General features: G+C 41.7%; 1 protein-coding gene across 2 annotated transcripts in view; it reads right to left on the bottom strand.

Moving 5' to 3' along the window:
• The window catches only part of LOC125464036 (protein HIRA), a 93344-nt gene that overhangs the window by 19340 nt on the left and 54914 nt on the right, over window positions 1–19090 (bottom strand). For both annotated transcript variants that reach the window (XM_048556014.1, XM_059655138.1), the window contains 5 exons: window positions 14418–14609; window positions 5868–6038; window positions 4013–4217; window positions 2064–2162; window positions 795–943 (listed from right to left, as the gene is read on the bottom strand). In XM_048556014.1, coding sequence (XP_048411971.1) covers window positions 795–943; window positions 2064–2162; window positions 4013–4217; window positions 5868–6038; window positions 14418–14609 — 816 coding nt within the window. The remainder of the gene's footprint in view (window positions 1–794; window positions 944–2063; window positions 2163–4012; window positions 4218–5867; window positions 6039–14417; window positions 14610–19090) is intronic.

Below are 19090 nucleotides of genomic sequence, written 5' to 3'. Positions count from 1 at the left end.
AGCTGACTTTAGGTGACAGGGTTTAAAGTTAATTCTCTTTCCCAGACCCCTAGTCACAAAACCTGCCAAGGAATGAGGAGAGAAAACCTGCACACCTCTCTGGGAACAATTACCTAAACATGGAGGGACTGGGAAGTTGCCTGGTGGAAAACCACTGTCACAAGTTAGGAAGTTATCAGCCTGCAACACATCATGCTAGAGTTGGGCTAGATTCTTTCTTGTTGGGGGCCAGAAAGTAATGATCAAGAAAGAATTCAGCACTTCTGCCCTCTCAACACATCCTTCTTAAATGCATTGAGAAGTTCTAGCATTAGTCACATGGAGTCAGCGATCTTGTTTTCAAAATACCCTCACAAAATGAAATCTGAATTTTGTTATTGTCCTCATTAATGTTCATGCTAGTCACCCATAGTCTTAATACTGTAAACCCCATACTATTACAGCAACGTTATATTATAATGGCAGCTTCATGGAAGTAACCCAGACTGACAAGGTGAAAGAGCAACTCACATACTTGGTTACATCATATAGAAGTGCATAGACAGCCTACTACACTGCAACTCTTAACAGCATTCATAAAGATCCGACATGTATCAGTAACAAGTCTAAATACTTAACTATTTTAAGCACAACCACTAAATCAACAACTACTCTCCCAGCCATGATCAAGAAGTTTAATAGTGAATGGACTAGATGAATAACAAAATCAGTATTAGAGTCGGAGACTTCCAGTATTCAAAACCCACCGGTTCTATAAATCAACTCTCACAATTACTGTCAGGCTTTATACTCACCAGCTTCCTGCAGCAGTGAGGATTCGACTGGTTAGTAGTGTATCCCACTGTTTCCCTTCTCTCATGCACTTTAACCGGCTTAATTTCCACCCTGTTACCGATGGAACTTCATTTTCCACTTCTATGTACATAGCTGGGTCAGTGCTTACCTGAAATCAAGCAGGGAAAAGGAGTTAGAGATAATGGGAACTGCAGATGCTGGAGAATTCCAAGATAATAAAATGTGAGGCTGGATGAACACAGCAGGCCAAGCAGCATCTCAGGAGCACAAAAGCTGACGTTTCGGGCCTAGACCCTTCATCAGAGAGGGGGATGGGGTGAGGGTTCTGGAATAAATAGGGACAGAGGGGGAGGCGGACCGAAGATGGAGAGTAAAGAAGATAGGTGGAGAGAGTGTAGGTGGGGAGGTAGGGAGGGGATAGGTCAGTCCAGGGAAGACGGACAGGTCAAGGAGGTGGGATGAGGTTAGTAGGTAGATGGGGGTGCGGCTTGGGGTGGGAGGAAGGGATGGGTGAGAGGAAGAACAGGTTAGGGAGGCAGAGACAGGTTGGACTGGTTTTGGGATGCAGTGGGTGGGGGGGAAGAGCTGGGCTGGTTGTGTGGTGCAGTGGGGGGAGGGGACGAACTGGGCTGGTTTAGGGATGCAGTAGGGGAAGGTGAGATTTTGAAACTGGTGAAGTCCACATTGATACCATATGGCTGCAGAGTTCCCAGGCGGAATATGAGTTGCTGTTCCTGCAACCTTCGGGTGGCATCATTGTGGAGTTAGACTGCTTACTCCACACAATTTCTCTCAGATCATTTACTTACATTTTTAATTATGATTTCAACTGAACATCTCATCCCGATTTAACTTATATAATTACAGAACCCATTTCACATGGAGGAATACAAGTATGATGTGATACTGCTCTCCTATTGCAAATTGTCTTACATCTTTATATAACTTCCTTATCAATAAATGCACAATCTACAGAGTAATGAAAGAGACATCATCCTTTCACCACCAGGATACATGCTCGAATTCAGACTTGACTGATAAGGGAAGAGAGAGTTGAGTCTAACTGCTGGCAGAGGTTTTTCCCAAGTAAGGTGTGTTTGGACAACACAGTGTTAGCTCCATGACGATGGCACGCATAGCACTATCTGTAGTTCAGCCTTGACGTTGCCATTTCATTTGGTGACCTTGTTCTGAAATGCTGTGCTGACCTGGGTCAGGGAAATTCTGAAAGCTGACGATGAACTGCTGCTGCTAATACTATTTCTTACCTGTATGTTAAAGGCTTTCTTTGGTGCCGGCGTTGGGAGTTTAAATACAACGAGGGGAGCTGAGACACGCGACACCTCCTTTTCTATTGACGGGATAGCCTGAAATGAAAGCATTGTTCAAATTATCTAAATTAACATTCTCCACTTGCTGGTAAATAGTGGGACGTAAATTAATTTTTGCCTTAATAGACTTAATTGAGAATGGCACAGTGGTGAGCCTCATAGCGCCAAGTGTCCAGGTTCAATGCTACCCTCAGGCGACTCTCCGTGTGGAGTCTGCACATTCTCCCCATGTCTGTGTGAGTTTCCTCTGGGTGGTCCAGTTTCCTTCCATTATCCAAAGATTTGGAGGTCAGATGCATTGACCATGCTACGTTGTCCATAGTGTCCAGGGATGTGAAGGCTCGGTGGATTAGCCACCAGAAATGCAGGGCTAGGGTAGGGGGTTGGGCCTAGGTGGGATGCTCTTTGGAGGATCAATTTGGACTCAACAGGCCAAATGGCCTACTTCCACACTGTAAGGATGCTATGGCTTGTAGAATGGATCAGTTTGTTTCTCCTAGGTATTCTCAAGTCAGGTGTGTCCAGTGCAGAGTAAACCTCTCTTTGAATTGTCCAAACATATCAATATAAGCTGCAAAAAGTTACAATTGGTTTCTGTGTGTCAAAATATGTCAGACTGTGCTTTTGATGTAGACCCAATGAGAACTGGACTGAAATAAAACAAAGAACTGGGGCTAGAGGACATCCAGGACAAACACAAACAAAAACTGCTGGAGAAACTCAGCAGAAGTGGTAGCATCTGTAGTGATGTTCTGAGGAAGGATCACAGGACTCAAAACATTAATTCTGTTTTCTTTCAACTGATGCTGCCAGATCCACTGAGTTTCTTCAAGCAACCTCTGCTTAAGAATTGGACTGACACAATTAACACACTTACATTTGGAGCGCAGGAAGCATTTGCCGGGACTGCACTCTTGAGTCAAACTCAGACAGAAAAATGTACATTCAATCCCTCTGAACATCCTACCACACAAATCAAGAAAACAAATGCTAACCATGACAAATATTATCACCGGCTTAGCGATACCTCAGGAGGGTTAAAGACTTAGGGAGCAAATCCTGGCAAAAAAAGAATCTGTAGTGGTGCCCAAATGAGTGTTAAGACAACTTGCTTAGCATAACAGACAGATGATATAGACTATGTCCTGATGGTGGCAAGGTCCAAAGATTGCATTGGGACATTGTTCCTTAATATCAAAAGGCTTGTGCTGAAGTAGCCATTCTACAACAATAAACAGAGATTGTTACTGTAGGTAAGATATTTGGTCTTGGGGCTGCACAAGATCAATCCTTAACCCCTTCCTCTGACCAACACAGATGCCATTCAGGAGAGATTATAACCAGGGAAGGGAGGGCTCTTGTGATACAGTAGTAGTATCCCTAACGCTTAAGCCAGGAAGCCCAGGTTCAAGTGAACACACTACCAGGGGAGGCGGTCAAAACAGATACAAGAGCAATGTTTAAGAGGCCTTGAGATAGACACACAAACAGGCAGGGAATAGAGGGATACAGACCATGTACAGGGAGATGGGATTAGTTTAGAATGGCAACATAGTTGGCATGAAAATGCAAGTCCAAAGGGCATGTCCCTGTGCTGTATTGTTCTATGTTCTATATCACACCTGCTGCAGTGGAATGCAGTAACATTTCTGAACAAGTTGAATACAAAATATCAACAACAACACAGATTTTCCATTTCCTCATCAAGAAACATTGAGGACAAATTTAGCATCTCCACTGGCACCTTGGCTAAGATCAGTTAGCTCAACAAAGATCTTGGACTAAACTTGGTTTAAGGGTTAGACAGCCAGCCAGAGAGAAGGGAGATTTTCCCACAGAGTGAAGAATTACTGAGCCTTTTTTGCAGGAGATGATCAGACCCGTACCTGAGTTGCTGTGGTCACTGGCGTGTGCTTTGTTTCTTTCCTTGGTCGACCCTTCTTTTTCTTTTCCACAACTTCTCCCTCAGTGTCGTTCTTACGTTTCGACAGTGATGAGATTTTGGAAGCTGGAATCTTCTCTTCACTGTCACTGCTGCTCTCCTGAACCTCTCTAAGCTTCAAGTCTTTACAGAGTACCTGTTCTTTACTCCTACAAACAGGAAATCACAGTAGCTTTATCTCATTATTTCACAAATTTTAAAAGCAGTACTCATATCCACTCCACAGCAGTGAACCCTGTGAAACAACATCAGCTTCACAGAGAACTCCATCATATGTCCATCCTCTTCAAATCAGCTACGACTCAAACTGAAATTGTCCGCATTATATTAATCTGGTGCTGGATAGATGCAATGAAGGAAAATGTAATTTGAAATGAAGCCACAGAGCTCAGCGCCACAAACTCTCAGAGTGTCCCAGGCATCAGAAACCAGCCCAATGGTAGAATAAACCTCCTTGGCAATTTCCACATCCTGTGCACATTTTGGATTTCCAGAGGTTTGTGACATACATTTTTAACTCAAATCCAATCTCTAATAATCTGGATCAGGGTTCAAAATACAAGAGTATGGTGGACAAATCCATGCTCAAAAATCCACAACGCGCCCAGGAACATCCACTTATCGGGGTGACCAGATAAATGCATGGAAGTGAATAATGTGAAGCATCTCATCCAATCACAGGCTGTTTCTCTCTCGTGTTTGCTGATGACAGGTCACTACACCAGAGAGTCTAACAGCAACAAATACAGCAGTGAAGCTTTGATTAGAGGGGTAGTGGGACGCCAAATGCTGACAAGAGACATCTGTCAGAGGCTGGAGGCCATGTGTTAGCCTCTTTTGCCAAAACTACAATGGTGACGGTGGGTGATGGTGGCCAAAGGTTGCTTTTTTGCAACAGGTCCAGGACTGGAGAGAGAAAAGATGGTGGTAGCAAGGGTTGAGGGGATATGGCTGATTGAGGAAAAGGGAGACTGTGAAGAAGACATCAGTTTCAAACTGTCAACAAAAGGTACATTCAGCTAACTAGGAGCTGAAAAACGTATAATCATTGAAGTAATTAATTATCTGCAAATGAATGTGGATTCTCTAGCTTTTGGCTTCTTATATCAGGAGCTACTGCATGGGGCAAATCTACAGTGGGTGCTGTTGTAATGAACACAGTTAAATTTAAGTCAGAGATGACAACAGTGCAGTACATGGTTAAAGCATTCTAGCTTTGTGAAGATATACATTATCGAAAGGAGTTTTTTTTGTGTTGAATTCTGTATGGATTATTTTGAATCAAAAAGCTTGCTGCTGATTTATGCCTGTTGTCTTATGCTAATTTAAATACCATAGTGCCTAGAAAAGTCAACACTTTCTTTGTGTGTTGTGGCTTTAAGTTAATTGGATGATTAATAACTACTGAGGATATTAATCCATTCTTCTAGTTCTGCTCCTACAGATCCAAATACTTCCTATACTAATACAAATCTCAAAGGCAATAGAGCTACATATCTGCGGTACACAATAAAACAGTTCGCAGGAATAAAAACATAGCCCCAAAACTGAAAAATAACATCAAAAAAAATCTCAAAGAGTACTCACAAAGAAAACAAAATTATTTTGCACCCTGATCCAGATAATGGAAGCTATGGGCCATTGCATACAGATATATTTGTCCATGTAATGAAGTTGTGTTAAGTCACAACTACACAGCCCTATTGTACCTATTTTTCAGAAATAAATACATTCTCATTCCTCCCTTCGCTAATTGAACTGGGCCCATGCAGTACACATTCATTTTGCCTTGGCCATACCTTTCCAAGTCACTCTGTCTGGCAGCAGAAGAGATGGGAGCTGTTCCAGGAGTCGCTTTGGATCTTTCCGTGAACCTTGAATCTAGAGCTTTCATTGGTTCAATCCGTGAAGGTGAGGTCAGTAGTTGCGTGCTTGTAGGTATGGCAGTGGATGTACTCGTAATTGTAGGCCTGAGAAACAAAGACAAGACTGTACCATACAGATGCCACTCCCACCTCTATTACAACCCAATAATATCCAGATCCCATTAACCATTTACAGGATTATTTGCCATGTACAGACGCCATTCCATCCTACAATCTAACAGTGAACATGGATTATATTGGAATATAATAAATACCACTAGCATCAAGTGCTTGAAGTGAAAGGAATTACTAAAACGCATTTACAATGTGGCAACTTTTTTAAAACAATAATGCAAGTTTTGCATGACTACTTTACATAATTTTACATTGAATAACTATTTAAGGTTTACTGTTGTTTACCTTTCATTCCAGATCCCTTATCCTAAAGAGGTTTAAAATATGTTGAGACAACTACATATTTCCTCACCCAAATGAGTACCCATCAAATCCAGATGCAGATAGCTAGTGTTCGTAAGTTGTTTGATTATAAATCCCAGTTGGTGTCACTACAAATTAATCAGGACTTGACCGTCTTGCTCCTGGCCCAGGAATACCAAGGTCAACTCATAAAACACTGGTAGAGATTAGCAAGGGTATTTGGCACATCTGCAAATTTCACAGTCTAGGACTATGCGCTGAGGGATACACTAAAGCTCAGGGCAGCTGCGACCAGGACACAGTGGGGAAAGGCCACTGTCTGAGATCTTCCTGCTAAATGGGAGGTCTACTCAGTTATCGGACACTCCCCATGCCTCAATTGCATGTAAACACAGCATTCTACATGTAAGAGAGGTCTTTGGTTTGCTTGGTTTGAGTCAAACTCTAATGTTTGTTTGTTTCCTTGATATGCTACTGAACAAAACTGAACTGCATTTCTGATTATGAGTATTTATGAAAATATTTTTGGTTAATAAAGTATATTTTGAAATTTAAAAAATTGGCTCATCCTCACTCACCAATCTATAAAGACACTGCAGACAAACTTCTGTACAAATTTGGGCTTGTCTCCATTACCAGCAACTTCTTTAATATCACCTTAGGATAGGTTACTATAGGAAAGGCACTATGAATATAGATGCATCAAGTTAAAGTTATATTAAATTCTACTTGTACAAAGCACTTCTGACATTCAGCTTAAATGTATTCTCCTGCACTTCAAACTTTTGTTACTACTTAATTCGAAACAGTATTTTAAATTTATCATTTATCTCATATCCCACTATGACTAACCTACAATGATGAAACATGGTGTTCCAGTGGCTCCTCAGACATTAGAAAACATATATTATTGCTGCCATTCTCCAGCTGCAACATTGCAAGATCCTACGGCCTTCCAATACACAATGAGGCACAGAACATGCTTAGCATCCATGGTAGCTCTCTAAAACAAATCAGAAGCTTGACAGACTTGGGTACGTAATCCAAGCTATCACTTCAGGGCAGTATACAGGAAGTGTTGCAATGTCAGAAGGGTCATGCGAGGTGCTACACCTTCTTCCCTCTCAGGTGGAAGTCCATACCATTATGCCAACAAATACAAAAGCATAGCAGTTCTTTATAATCCCTTAATGATCACTTGCTTTTAGCAATGATAACACACTTCAACGCTGTAAGTGGGATCTTTCCAAGTCCAGTCTGTTGCAATATTTGTGACATAATAAAAACAGCAATTCCATGTCAAAAGTACATAACTGGAGGTAAAACATATTGGGACAGGCAAAGTTTGAGAAGGGTTCTTTGGAGATGTATTTAATTTTTTTTGAAAATATTTTCAATTAATTTGGGCAACACAGTGGCTCAATGGTTATCACTGCTGTTTCACAGTGCCACGGATCCGAGTTCGATTCTACCCCGGGCAACTGTCAGTGTGCACTTTGCACGGTCTCCCCATGTCTGCGTGGGCTTCCTCTGGCTGCTCCCACTCTCCAAAGATGTGCAGGTTGGGTGGATTGGCCAAGCTAACTTGCCCAATAGTGACCAGACTATGCAGACTATGTTGCTTTGCCATGGGAAATGCAGGGCTACAGGGATAGGGGTAGAGGGTTGGGCCTGGGAGGAATGCTTTTTGGAGGGTCGGTACGGAAGGGATTCAATGATTTTAGCTATCGCCTTTGGCTCTCAACATCCTTGATGAGGAGATAGTTAAAGGGTTTCTAGCAAAGATTATGATGACCCAATTTCAGAGGGAATTTGTGCTCTAATTTAATGTCAATTACAATTAACTATTACAATCAGACGTTTTCCTTCAGACATCACAAAATATCTTGCCTTTTGTATTGCCAGTTAAGCCATGGCTGAAATGTATTAAACAAAAGCATGATCCAACTATGCAATTTAAATAACTACATGGAAATAATATGAAAGCAACAAAATAACCTGCGTAAGTTTTGAAAAGCATAAAGGTATAAGAAAAGAGAGAAATTAGCTGAACTTAAATATAAACAATGGATTAGACTGCCACCTGGTGTAACTCAGATTTAGACAATTAAGTGTGTTCAAAATGTGTATTTGGTACCGAAATGAAGGCTTTGTTTTCAGTTACAAAAGCATTCAGGAATTGTTGGGTTAAATCTTGCATGTCAAGCAAGTGCAGCCGATTATAGTATGAAAATACTGATAAACAGTATACGCACAGAATGGACATAGTTATAGTTTACTATACAAAAGAACGTCACAGAGCAGAGTGAGACCCGGTCATCAAAAAGCTCCTTGGATCAATACTGTTTTATCGATGCCGAATAGAATGCGTAATGTTAGACATCCGGGATGTGGTGGGTAGTGATAATGTTACTGAACATGTAATCCTGAACCCTGGGCTCATCAACACGTTCTTAAGGACAATCAGGGATGGGCAATAAATGCTGGTCCAGCCACTGAGGCCCACATCCTGTGAATTAATAATCTTTTCTTCAAGAAAAGTCCAAATCCCACCATGATAGCTGGTAAAATTTGAACTCAATAAAAATCTGGGATTAAAAAAAACAGGTGGAATGGTGATCTCGTAGTCATTCGTCATTAAAACAATCTGGTCCAGTACAGTCCGATGTGACTCCCAACCAACAGCAACGTGGTTGGCTCTGAATTGCTCTCTGGGAAATTTGGAATGCGCAATAAATACTGGCATCACATCAATGATTTTTAAAACGTGCAGCCTACAATAATGGCTGACTGCTTACTTTGATCGTTCACTGTATCCCTTCCTACCAGTGCACGTTCTTATCTTTCGAAGATGCCAAATATATTTAAAAAGTCAATGACATGAAACATAGGAACTCAGCGGTGCTGCCACTGATTAAAAACAATGCATCTTATTCCTCAACTAAGAAAATAAAATACTAAAGTAGTAGCAAAGTACTACAGTTACTGGAAGTCTGAAATAAAAACAACATGCTGGAGAAACTCAGCAGATCCAGTAGTATCCACAGGGAGAAAAACAAATCAGAATTACTTTCTACGGTCCAGCTAGCTGCTCACTGACAGTCAGCTTGGGCCCCCCTGCAAAGGCTCCTAACATCATTACAGCTTTGGTTCAAACAAGGACAAAAGAGTTGAATTCCAAGGCAAGGTCAGAATAATTGACTTTGATATCAAGGCCGCATTTGACCAAGTGGCATCAAGAAGTCACAGACATAGACAAAGAATTCCTACAGTGTGGAAACAGGCCATTCGGTCCAACAAGTCCACTCTGCCCCTCCGAAAAGCATCCCATCCAGACCCATTACCCTACGTTTTCCCTGTAACTCAGCCATTCCCATGTCTAATCCACCTAATTTACACACCCATTTAGCATGGCCAATCCATCTAATCTGAACACCTTTAGACTGTGAGAGGAAACCAGAGCACCCGGAGGAAACCCACGCAGACACAGGGAGAATATGCAAACTCCACACTGACAGTTGCCCCAGTGAGGAATCAAACCTGGGTCCCTGGCACTGTGAGGCTGCAGGGCTAACCACTGAGCCACTGTGCCGCAAACCCCAAGTCAATGGGAATCAAGGAGAAAATTCCTTGCTGGTTGGAGTCGTAGCTGACAAAAAGGAAGATGATATTGATTGCTGGATGCCAATTATCTCAGTTCAGGACATTTCTACTGGAGTTCAGCAGGATAGATATTAAGGAGTTCCCCTTAACTAGACACTGAAATGGATTAGCGATGTAAATTCTGTGAATTTCTCCAACACTTTCTGTTTTTACTAAACCTCTAAAATAATGTTTCACCAAAGATCTGGGTCAGATTAAGGTTGGTATTGAGAAACAAATCACAAAGCACTACAGTAAACTTCCATAATTTGAATGGACTCTGTAAAAGAGACTTGTATTTATATAGCTCTTTTCACATGCACTGGCTATCTTAAATCATTTTAGTCAATGAAGTGCTTCTTGAATTGTAGACATTGTTCTGAGATAAGAAAAATGCAGCCGACAGTTTTTGTGCCGTAAACTCCCATGTTATGACCGTGTCTGCTGGCTACACTAAATATTCTGACACTTTCTAGAATGCTTTCCAATTTATCCAACTGATTTTTGTGGTCATTGCAGACACAATAAGACCATAAATATTAAGGTCACAAGGATCTGATTACCTACTTGTGTAATGTTTTGCAGGATTTCCCTGCTCTTTCAAATAATACTATGGGATCTTTTAAATGCACCATTGCAGACATACGGGGAAAACACACAAAATCAGAAATTGCTGGAGAAAATCAGGAAGTACGACAGCATCTGTGGAGAGAAACTACGTAGTTTTTTGACTCTGTGTGGTCCTTTTTCAGGTAGATTCGGGTCTTGGTTCAACACTTCATTTGAAAGGTGATATTCCAAGCATTGCAGCACTCTGTCAGGTCTACATCTTTGATTTTTTCCATTTCTTCAATCTGGACTGTTTTCAAACTCAGGTGCCAGACAATGGCAACAGATATGCTTTTACCTCCCTTTGAGCGGAATGTTTCTGCTGCAAGCTCTCGACCTGAAACGTTAAATGTTTCTCTCTCCATAGATGCTGCCAAACCTGCCTGAACTTTTCTAGTATTTGCTACTGCTATTTCAGCAGAGTGTGTTAGAACATAGAACATAGAACAGTACGGCACAGAACAGGCCCTTCAGCCCACAATGTTGTGCCGACCATTGATCCTCATGTATGCACCCTCAAATTTCTGTGACCCATATGCATGTCCAGCAGTCTCTTAAATGACCCCAATGACCTTGCTTCCACAACTACTGCTGGCAACGCATTCCATGCTCTCACAACTCTCTGTGTAAAGAACCCGCCTCTGACATCCCCTCTATACTTTCCACCAACCAGCTTAAAACTATGACCCCTTGTGTTAGCCTTTTCTGCCCTGGGAAATAGTCTCTGGCTATCAACTCTATCTATGCCTCTCATTATCTTGTATACCTCAATTAGGTCCCCTCTCCTCCTCCTTTTCTCCAATAGAACATAGAACATAGAACAGTACAGCACAGAACAGGCCCTTCAGCCCACAATGTTGTGCCGACCATTGATCCTCATGGATGCACCCTCAAATTTCTGTGACCATATGCATGTCCAGCAGTCTCTTAAATGACCCCAATGACCTTGCTTCCACAACTGCTGCTGGCAACGCATTCCATGCTCTCACAACTCTCTGCGTAAAGAACCTGCCTCTGACATCCCCTCTATACTTTCCACCAACCAGCTTAAAACTATGACCCCTCGTGCTAGCCATTTCTGCCCTGGGAAATAGTCTCTGGCTATCGACTCTATCTATGCCTCTCATTATCTTGTATACCTCAATTAGGTCCCCTCTCCTCCTCCTTTTCTCCAATGAAAAGAGACCGAGCTCAGTCAACCTCTCTTCATAAGATAAGCCCTCCAGTCCAGGCAGCATCCTGGTAAACCTCCTCTGAACCCTCTCCAAAGCATCCACATCTTTCCTATAATAGGGCGCCCAGAACTGGACGCAGTATTCCAAGTGCGGTCTAACCAAAGTTTTATAGAGCTGCAACAAGATCTCACGACTCTTAAACTCAATCCCCCTGTTAATGAAAGCCAAAACACCATATGCTTTCTTAACAACCCTGTCCACTTGGGTGGCCATTTTAAGGGATCTATGTATCTGCACACCAAGATCCCTCTGTTCCTCCACGCTGCCAAGAATCCTATCCTTAATCCTGTACTCAGCTTTCAAATTCGACCTTCCAAAATGCATCACCTCGCATTTATCCAGGTTGAACTCCATCTGCCACCTCTCAGCCCATCTCTGCATCCTGTCAATGTCCCGCTGCAGCCTACAACAGCCCTCTACACTGTTAACGACACCTCCAACCTTTGTGTTGTCTGCAAACTTGCTGACCCATCCTTCAATTCCCTCATCCAAGTCATTTATAAAAATTACAAACAGTAGAGGCCCAAGGACAGAGCCCTGTGGAACCCCACTCACCACTGACTTCCAAGCAGAATATTTTCCTTCTACTACCACTCGCTGTCTTCTGTTGGCCAGCCAATTCTGTATCCAGACAGCTAAGTTCCCCTGTATCCCATTCCTCCTGACCTTCTGAATGAGCCTACCACGGGGAACTTTATCAAATGCCTTACTGAAGTCCATATACACATCCACAGCTCGACCCTCATCAACTTTTCTAGTCACATCCTCAAAGAACTCGATAAGGTTTGTGAGGCATGACCTGCCCCTCACAAAGCCGTGTTGACTGCATTTGATCAAGCCATGCTCTTCCAGATGGTCATAAATCCTATCCCTCAGAATCCTTTCTAACACCTTGCAGATGACAGACGTGAGACTTACTGGTCTGTAATTGCTGGGTTGCTTTGCATAATCATCTCTCCTCTGATCAGTTGCACTTTATTGTTGTAGTGTTGATCATTTGCCATTAGATGGCAATATTGCTCTATTATAGCCATCACAGCCTAATGGCACCTGTTTGGATTACTGTCCTTTTGAGTGGGGGAGGGGAACAAAAAATAATTTCACAGACAGCACAGAGATATTGCATTGAATCTCGTGGTCTGCAATGACCACAAAAATCAGTCGGATAAATTGAAAAACATTCTAGGGAGCGTCAGAATATTTAGTGCAGCTAACAGATACGCACAACTGCTTAATTTATTCATTCTTAGTAAACCATTTTGGATCAATCTTTTGTTATTCCAGTATTGCATAAATGGGAACTACTGAGAGCCAAAATCTGTAAAGAATTCAAGACCAGGCAAGACACATGACTGTGCACTGAAGCTGTTACAATTCCAGTGCATTCTGACAAGAATATTTTGTTACTTAACACTGAGAAAAAGTACTGAAGTAAAGTTTTACCAAAAAAGATCTGGACCAGAATAAGGTTAAAGCCTCAGGAAGAAGACATCATAACTTGTTTGGTATTTTGTTTGGAACAGTGCAGTTTTTGAGCAGAAGATTTTAAGCAGCAACATAGTGAAACAAAAACAGAAAACACCGGAGAAACTCAGCAGGTCGGGCAGCATCTGTGGGAGGAAAACCATCTCATGCTTTGTGCCTGGTGTCTCTTCATCAGAAGTGAAACAAACTTGGTAAACCCCTCTATGTCAGGGCTTGAAAATCACAGCTGCTTTCATTTCCATTTATTGTTTCTTTTGTTTTCAGTATTATTACTAAACAATTACCAATGACAGGACTAAACATTCCCAGCTCATAAATGCTAAAGAGTAAAGATCTTTTTAAACTGTTCCTACACCAGAAAAGCTGCCTCCCTTACTGCTCCAATGTGATGTGATCAGATCCCACTGGACATCTAATAAAGGGCAACATCATAATATTGGAAACAAATTCAAGGTTGGTCTTGCGCTGTGATTCGTTTATGATGTGAACTTTTAAAGTCAATGGGCAAGTCTTCCAATCCATTCAAATGGGCCGATTTCAAACCAAGGTCCCAAATAAAGGCACCAGATAAACTTTCACCTGCCTTTAAGTGGAACGTTTCTGCTGAAAGGTCTCAATCTAAAATGATAACTGTTTCTTTCTCCACAAATGCTGCCAAAACATTGACAGAATTTACTATTTCTATTTCAGTATTCACAGTATTTTGGTTTGCTTCAATTATTTCATCTCTGATCAGTCATTATTTGCTGGTTGTTTGCCATTAGATGGCAATGTTGTTCTAATATAACCACCATAGCCTGATGGCACCTGTTGTAGATCACATTCTGCCCTTCCAAGTGGGGGAGGGGGCAACAGGAAGAGTCGTGTTTTGGTTCTTGATACTTCTTACCGTACATTCTATGCACAAATTTGCTACACATGGAACTTCATTTGCTTTTTCTTGAGCTGTAATCGGTTTGGGCTAACATGACGCCCTCCATCTCTAAAGCTCCAGTTCACTAGCTCTACTCAGTGCATAAACAGAGCTTGTATACCACTGATACAATCCAGTTGTAGTCAGTATTGTGTGCCTTACCCATCTTTGTTGGGGGTCTCCTCAGCTGATTTTGCAGCGGCTGGTACAGGGTCCTGAGTTAGCTTGCTGGAGACAGACTTGGCAGCATTAGAATCTGAGGAGGGCTGTGGCTGGTTGATGTGTGACGACAGCACTGAGCCTGGAAGTGATCCCGTGATGGGTACACTGTTAAAAAAAGCAGTCGAAAAATCCCTAAAACAGAACAAAATAGAAGGCAACTCATGAGACAAGTGTTATCATGGCATTGATATTTACTTAAACAATGATTCTTCGGTAGTTAAATACTGTACTAAAACAATTACCTTAACAGCAATCACATTGTGGAGTTCAATCATTGAGAAGATTATTTCTATTATAAGCTAGAACCTACAACTCAAAGTTTATTTGCAGATGCCAAGTACTGGAGCCTTCAATTCATAGAATAATTGAATCCCTGTAGTGTGGAGGCAGGCCATTCTGCCCAGCAAGCCCTCAATGACCCTCCAAACAGCATCCCACCAGGCCCCTGTAACCTTGCCATTTCCCACAGCTAACCCACCTCGGCTGCACATCCCCGGACACTATGCACAATTGAGCATGGCCAATCCTTAGACTGTGGGAAGAAACCGGAGCGCCCAGCAGAAACTCACACAGACATGGGGAGAACGTGCGAACTCCACACAGACAGTTGCCCAAGGGTGGAATCGAATCCAGGTCTCTGGTGCTGTGAGGCAGCTGTGCTAACCACTGGGCCATCATGCCATCTTTCGCATGGTCTTGAATCACCCATTCTAGAGTTCTGGTCTACGCTCCGTAGCGCTAGACATATAGCACATGACCACAACACTTTTGAGGATACTTGGTGACCTTACAAATCGCTCGACCAGTAGTAGCGTTGGCCTGAAAGTTTTAGAATTGCACTGCACAAGAGTGGCAAAGAGGAATCAAGAGTCGCTGAGAGTCTGCATGGCGCAGGCATAAATATTTCATAAGTAGAATTTTTTGCTGCAACTATTAAAGTAAGTGTTGCAGATAGGATTGTAGAGTCCCTGCTAACAATTATTACGTGGCTAAACGTAAGAAATACAACAGCAACACAAGTATTCAATCAAAAGACACGTGTTTTTCTTTCTGGAGAGAGACTGATTTGAAGAATATGATGAAGCAGAAATCCAGCAAACGATACGACTGTTTATGTTTAATATAATGGCTTTTCCCTAGAAGCTTTTAAAAACATTCTTCTTTCATCTCATCTGCGAATGTTTGCACCTAATACCTTCAGCCTCATTACAATTCCACCCCTAAACCCCCTCTGTCACAATCTGCTGCTTCAAATTCCTCTCAGTACTAACTCCAGTCAGAGTCATTCACACAAAACTGCACAGCATATTTTATTTTACAAAGAAGTGACTAGAGGCAATTAAACAGTAGTGAAAATGCCATCATATAATCTGTAAGTAGCTCATCACTTGTATATTTTCACCTGCCTATACATCAGCATTAGGAAATATCTTAAAGCATAATGCAACAAGCCAGTTTAAAAGTATGGAACCATTTCAGCCATTGACTAGCTGCACTCCACAAACAGCAATTTGATGGAATGAGTATTGAATGATCTTCCAGTAGAGTCTGACAGGAATGTTGGATAGATTTTCAGGACTCTCTGTTCTCATTCAAGTATTATCATGGGATCTTTAACAACCACAGGAAGCAGCAAAAGGTCACAATTTAATATTTCAGCCAGAGGGGAAGTTATTTTGTCAGTGCATCACTTCTTCACATTTTTTCACTGCGGGACTTGAACCCACAGTTCCCTGACCCAGAGTTGAATGTTCACCAACTAACTCAAGGAGAAAAATGTTTTTGCAAAAGATAGTTGGCTTCAAATCTCACTTGATTGCATAAAATTCACATGTATTATTGAAGCCAGAGGAATGTTAGGGCACTATTACAAAGGAGTTCCAATGGAGAATAGCATCCAATTAGTAACCCAACTTACAATATAGTCACAGACATTACAGTAGCTGAAGATAAGTATAGCTCCTATTTAAACTCCTGCAATTGTTCCAGACACTCCACCACTCTCTAAGTTACCGTTTTGTTCTTGCATCAACAAATCCATGGTGTATTATGTCCCAATGACTGGAGTAAACATCTCTCACTATATCAGTCAGTAATACTTCCTCCACATTGAAATCTTGCAAACGTCATGTGGAAAATATAACTGAAAATCAAGCTAAGTATAGAAAGTTCAGAGAGAAAATGAAATAGGAAATAAGGAAGCAACGGGATAGCATAACAGAAGACTGGCAGCTAATAGAAAAGGGAATCTAAAAGTTTTTTTGATTTGTATAATTAGAAGAAGTGAACCAATTAAGGCACAAAACACCATTAATGCAGGGAGGCAGTGGAAGATTAACTGTATATTTTGCATCTCTCTTCATCAAGGAAGGAAGATGCTGCAGCATTCAAAGATACTGATGGAAGTGAAAATGGAAATTGAGGAGGCACTAGCCATAATTTTCTCATCTTCATAAAACTATGGGCCAAATACAGGCCAGGTGGGACTACCTTAGTTTGGAAACATGATCAGCTTGGTCTAGTTGGACCGAAGGATCTGTTTCCATGCTATATGACTCAGGGGTGGTAATGAGGACTGGAGTATTGCAAATGTTCCACCCTCGAACAAAAAAAAGGCATAACAATTAGCCCAATAAGTTAATTTAACCTCACTGATGGGGAAACTTCGAGGAAAAATAACTCAGAAGAAAATAATGGATCACTTTGACAAATGCAGGTTAATTAAGAAAAGCCACCGCCGACTTGTTAAGGACAGATTATATTTAACTAGCTTGTTTGAGGTTCTTATTAAGGTAATGGAGAGGGTTGATGTGATGTACATGGATTTCCAATGAACGTTTGATGTAGTTGCACAGGAAGTTAAAGCCCTTTGAATAAAGAGACAAGATTAACACAGACACAAAATTCACTGATAACAGGAAGCAGAACAATAATAGAAGTTGCTGGAAAAACTCAGCAGGTCTGGCAGCACCTGTGAAGAAAACAAAAATCAGAGTTAACATTTTGGGTCCAGTGACCCCTCCTCTGAACTGTTCTGAAGTTGTGAGGAAGGGTTACTGGACCCGAATGTTAACTTTGATTTTCTCTTCACAGATGCTGCCAGACCTGCTGAGCTTTTCCAGTAATTTCTGTTTTTGTTCCTGATTTGCAGCATCCACAGCTCTTTTGTTTTTTTTTAAATCAGGAAACAGAATACTGATTAATAGTTGTTTTGTGGCTTTGAAGAACGTTTATAGTGCAGTTCCCAAGCGTTGGTGTTGGGTCTCTACTCTTCCTGATATATATGTGGCCTAGGCCTTAGCCTACAAGATACAATGTCAAGATTAGCAGCTGACACGACACTTGGGAGACTTGTGAACTATGAGGATGTAAACTACAGAATTTCGAACAAACACCGACAGGTTGGGCAAACATACGGCAGATGAAATTTTAAGCAGAAATGTGAAGTGATTCATTTTGGACGGAAATAGACAGAAGAGAGACAATGTAAAATAAAGGATATGATACTGAAGAGAATGTGGGGCTGAAGGGATCTGGGTGTACATGTGCATAAATCAGTGAAGGTTTCAGGATGGGTTGAGAAATGTGGTTAATAAATTACAGAGCATGCTAACCTATCGCAGGCATTATTAATTGGGACATGGAGTACAAAAGCAAGAAAGTTAAACTCCTGCTTCAATTGGTGTGGTATGTCTCGTTCTGGGCACTGCTCAGTAGAAAAGTTGTGAAGGCATTACAGCGGATGTAGAAAATATTCAAGAGAATGGCTTTAGGGATGAGGAACCACAGTTATGTAGACGAACCGAAGATGATGGGACTGTTCATCCTTGGAGAAGGCTGAGGAAGAAACAGTTCCCACTGAACTCAGGATCAAGAATCAGAGGCACACATTTACATAAACAACAAGACGACAATATGGCAATAGTAGGCAAACCATTTTTCATACAGTAAGTGCTTATGATCTGGGTGTGTGTGTGGGGACACGTGAGTGTATGTGGGGGGGTGGTTGTGGAGGGAGGGCAGGTTCAGTCAAAGCATTTAAAAGGGCACTGGATTATTATGTGATCAGGAACAATAGAAACATAGAAGATAGTGGCAGGAGAAGACCATTCGGCCCTTCGAGCCTGACCTACCATTCTTCACGAACATGGCTAATCGTCCAACTCATTGCTCTAATCCTGCTTTCTCCCCATAACCTTTGATTCCATTCGTCCCAAGTGCTATATCTAGTTGCCTCTTGTATACATTCAATGTTCTGGCATCAACTACTTCCTGTGGTAATGAATTCCACAGGCTCACCACACTCTTCGGGTGAAGATATTTCTCCCCATCGCTGTCCTAAATTGTCTACACTGAATCCTCATACTCCGACCCCTGGTTCTGGACAGACCCACCATCAGGAACATCCTCCCTGCACCTACCCTGTCCAGTCCTGTTAGAATTTTATATGTCTCTATGAGGTTTCCCCCTCATTTGTCTGAACTCCAGCAAAAACAATCCCAAACTACTTGATCTCTCCTCATACATCAATTGCCACTAGATGGCTGGCTTTTGAAGAGCCAGCACAGAGCTGAAGGGCCAAATTCTACGCTGTAACTATTCTTCTAACTTTC

This window comes from Stegostoma tigrinum, chromosome 26 (assembly GCF_030684315.1).
Source record: "Stegostoma tigrinum isolate sSteTig4 chromosome 26, sSteTig4.hap1, whole genome shotgun sequence".
NCBI classification, from domain to species: domain Eukaryota; kingdom Metazoa; phylum Chordata; class Chondrichthyes; order Orectolobiformes; family Stegostomatidae; genus Stegostoma; species Stegostoma tigrinum.
Note: the sequence above shows the minus strand (reverse complement) of the source record. Positions and strands in the feature narration are given on the sequence as shown.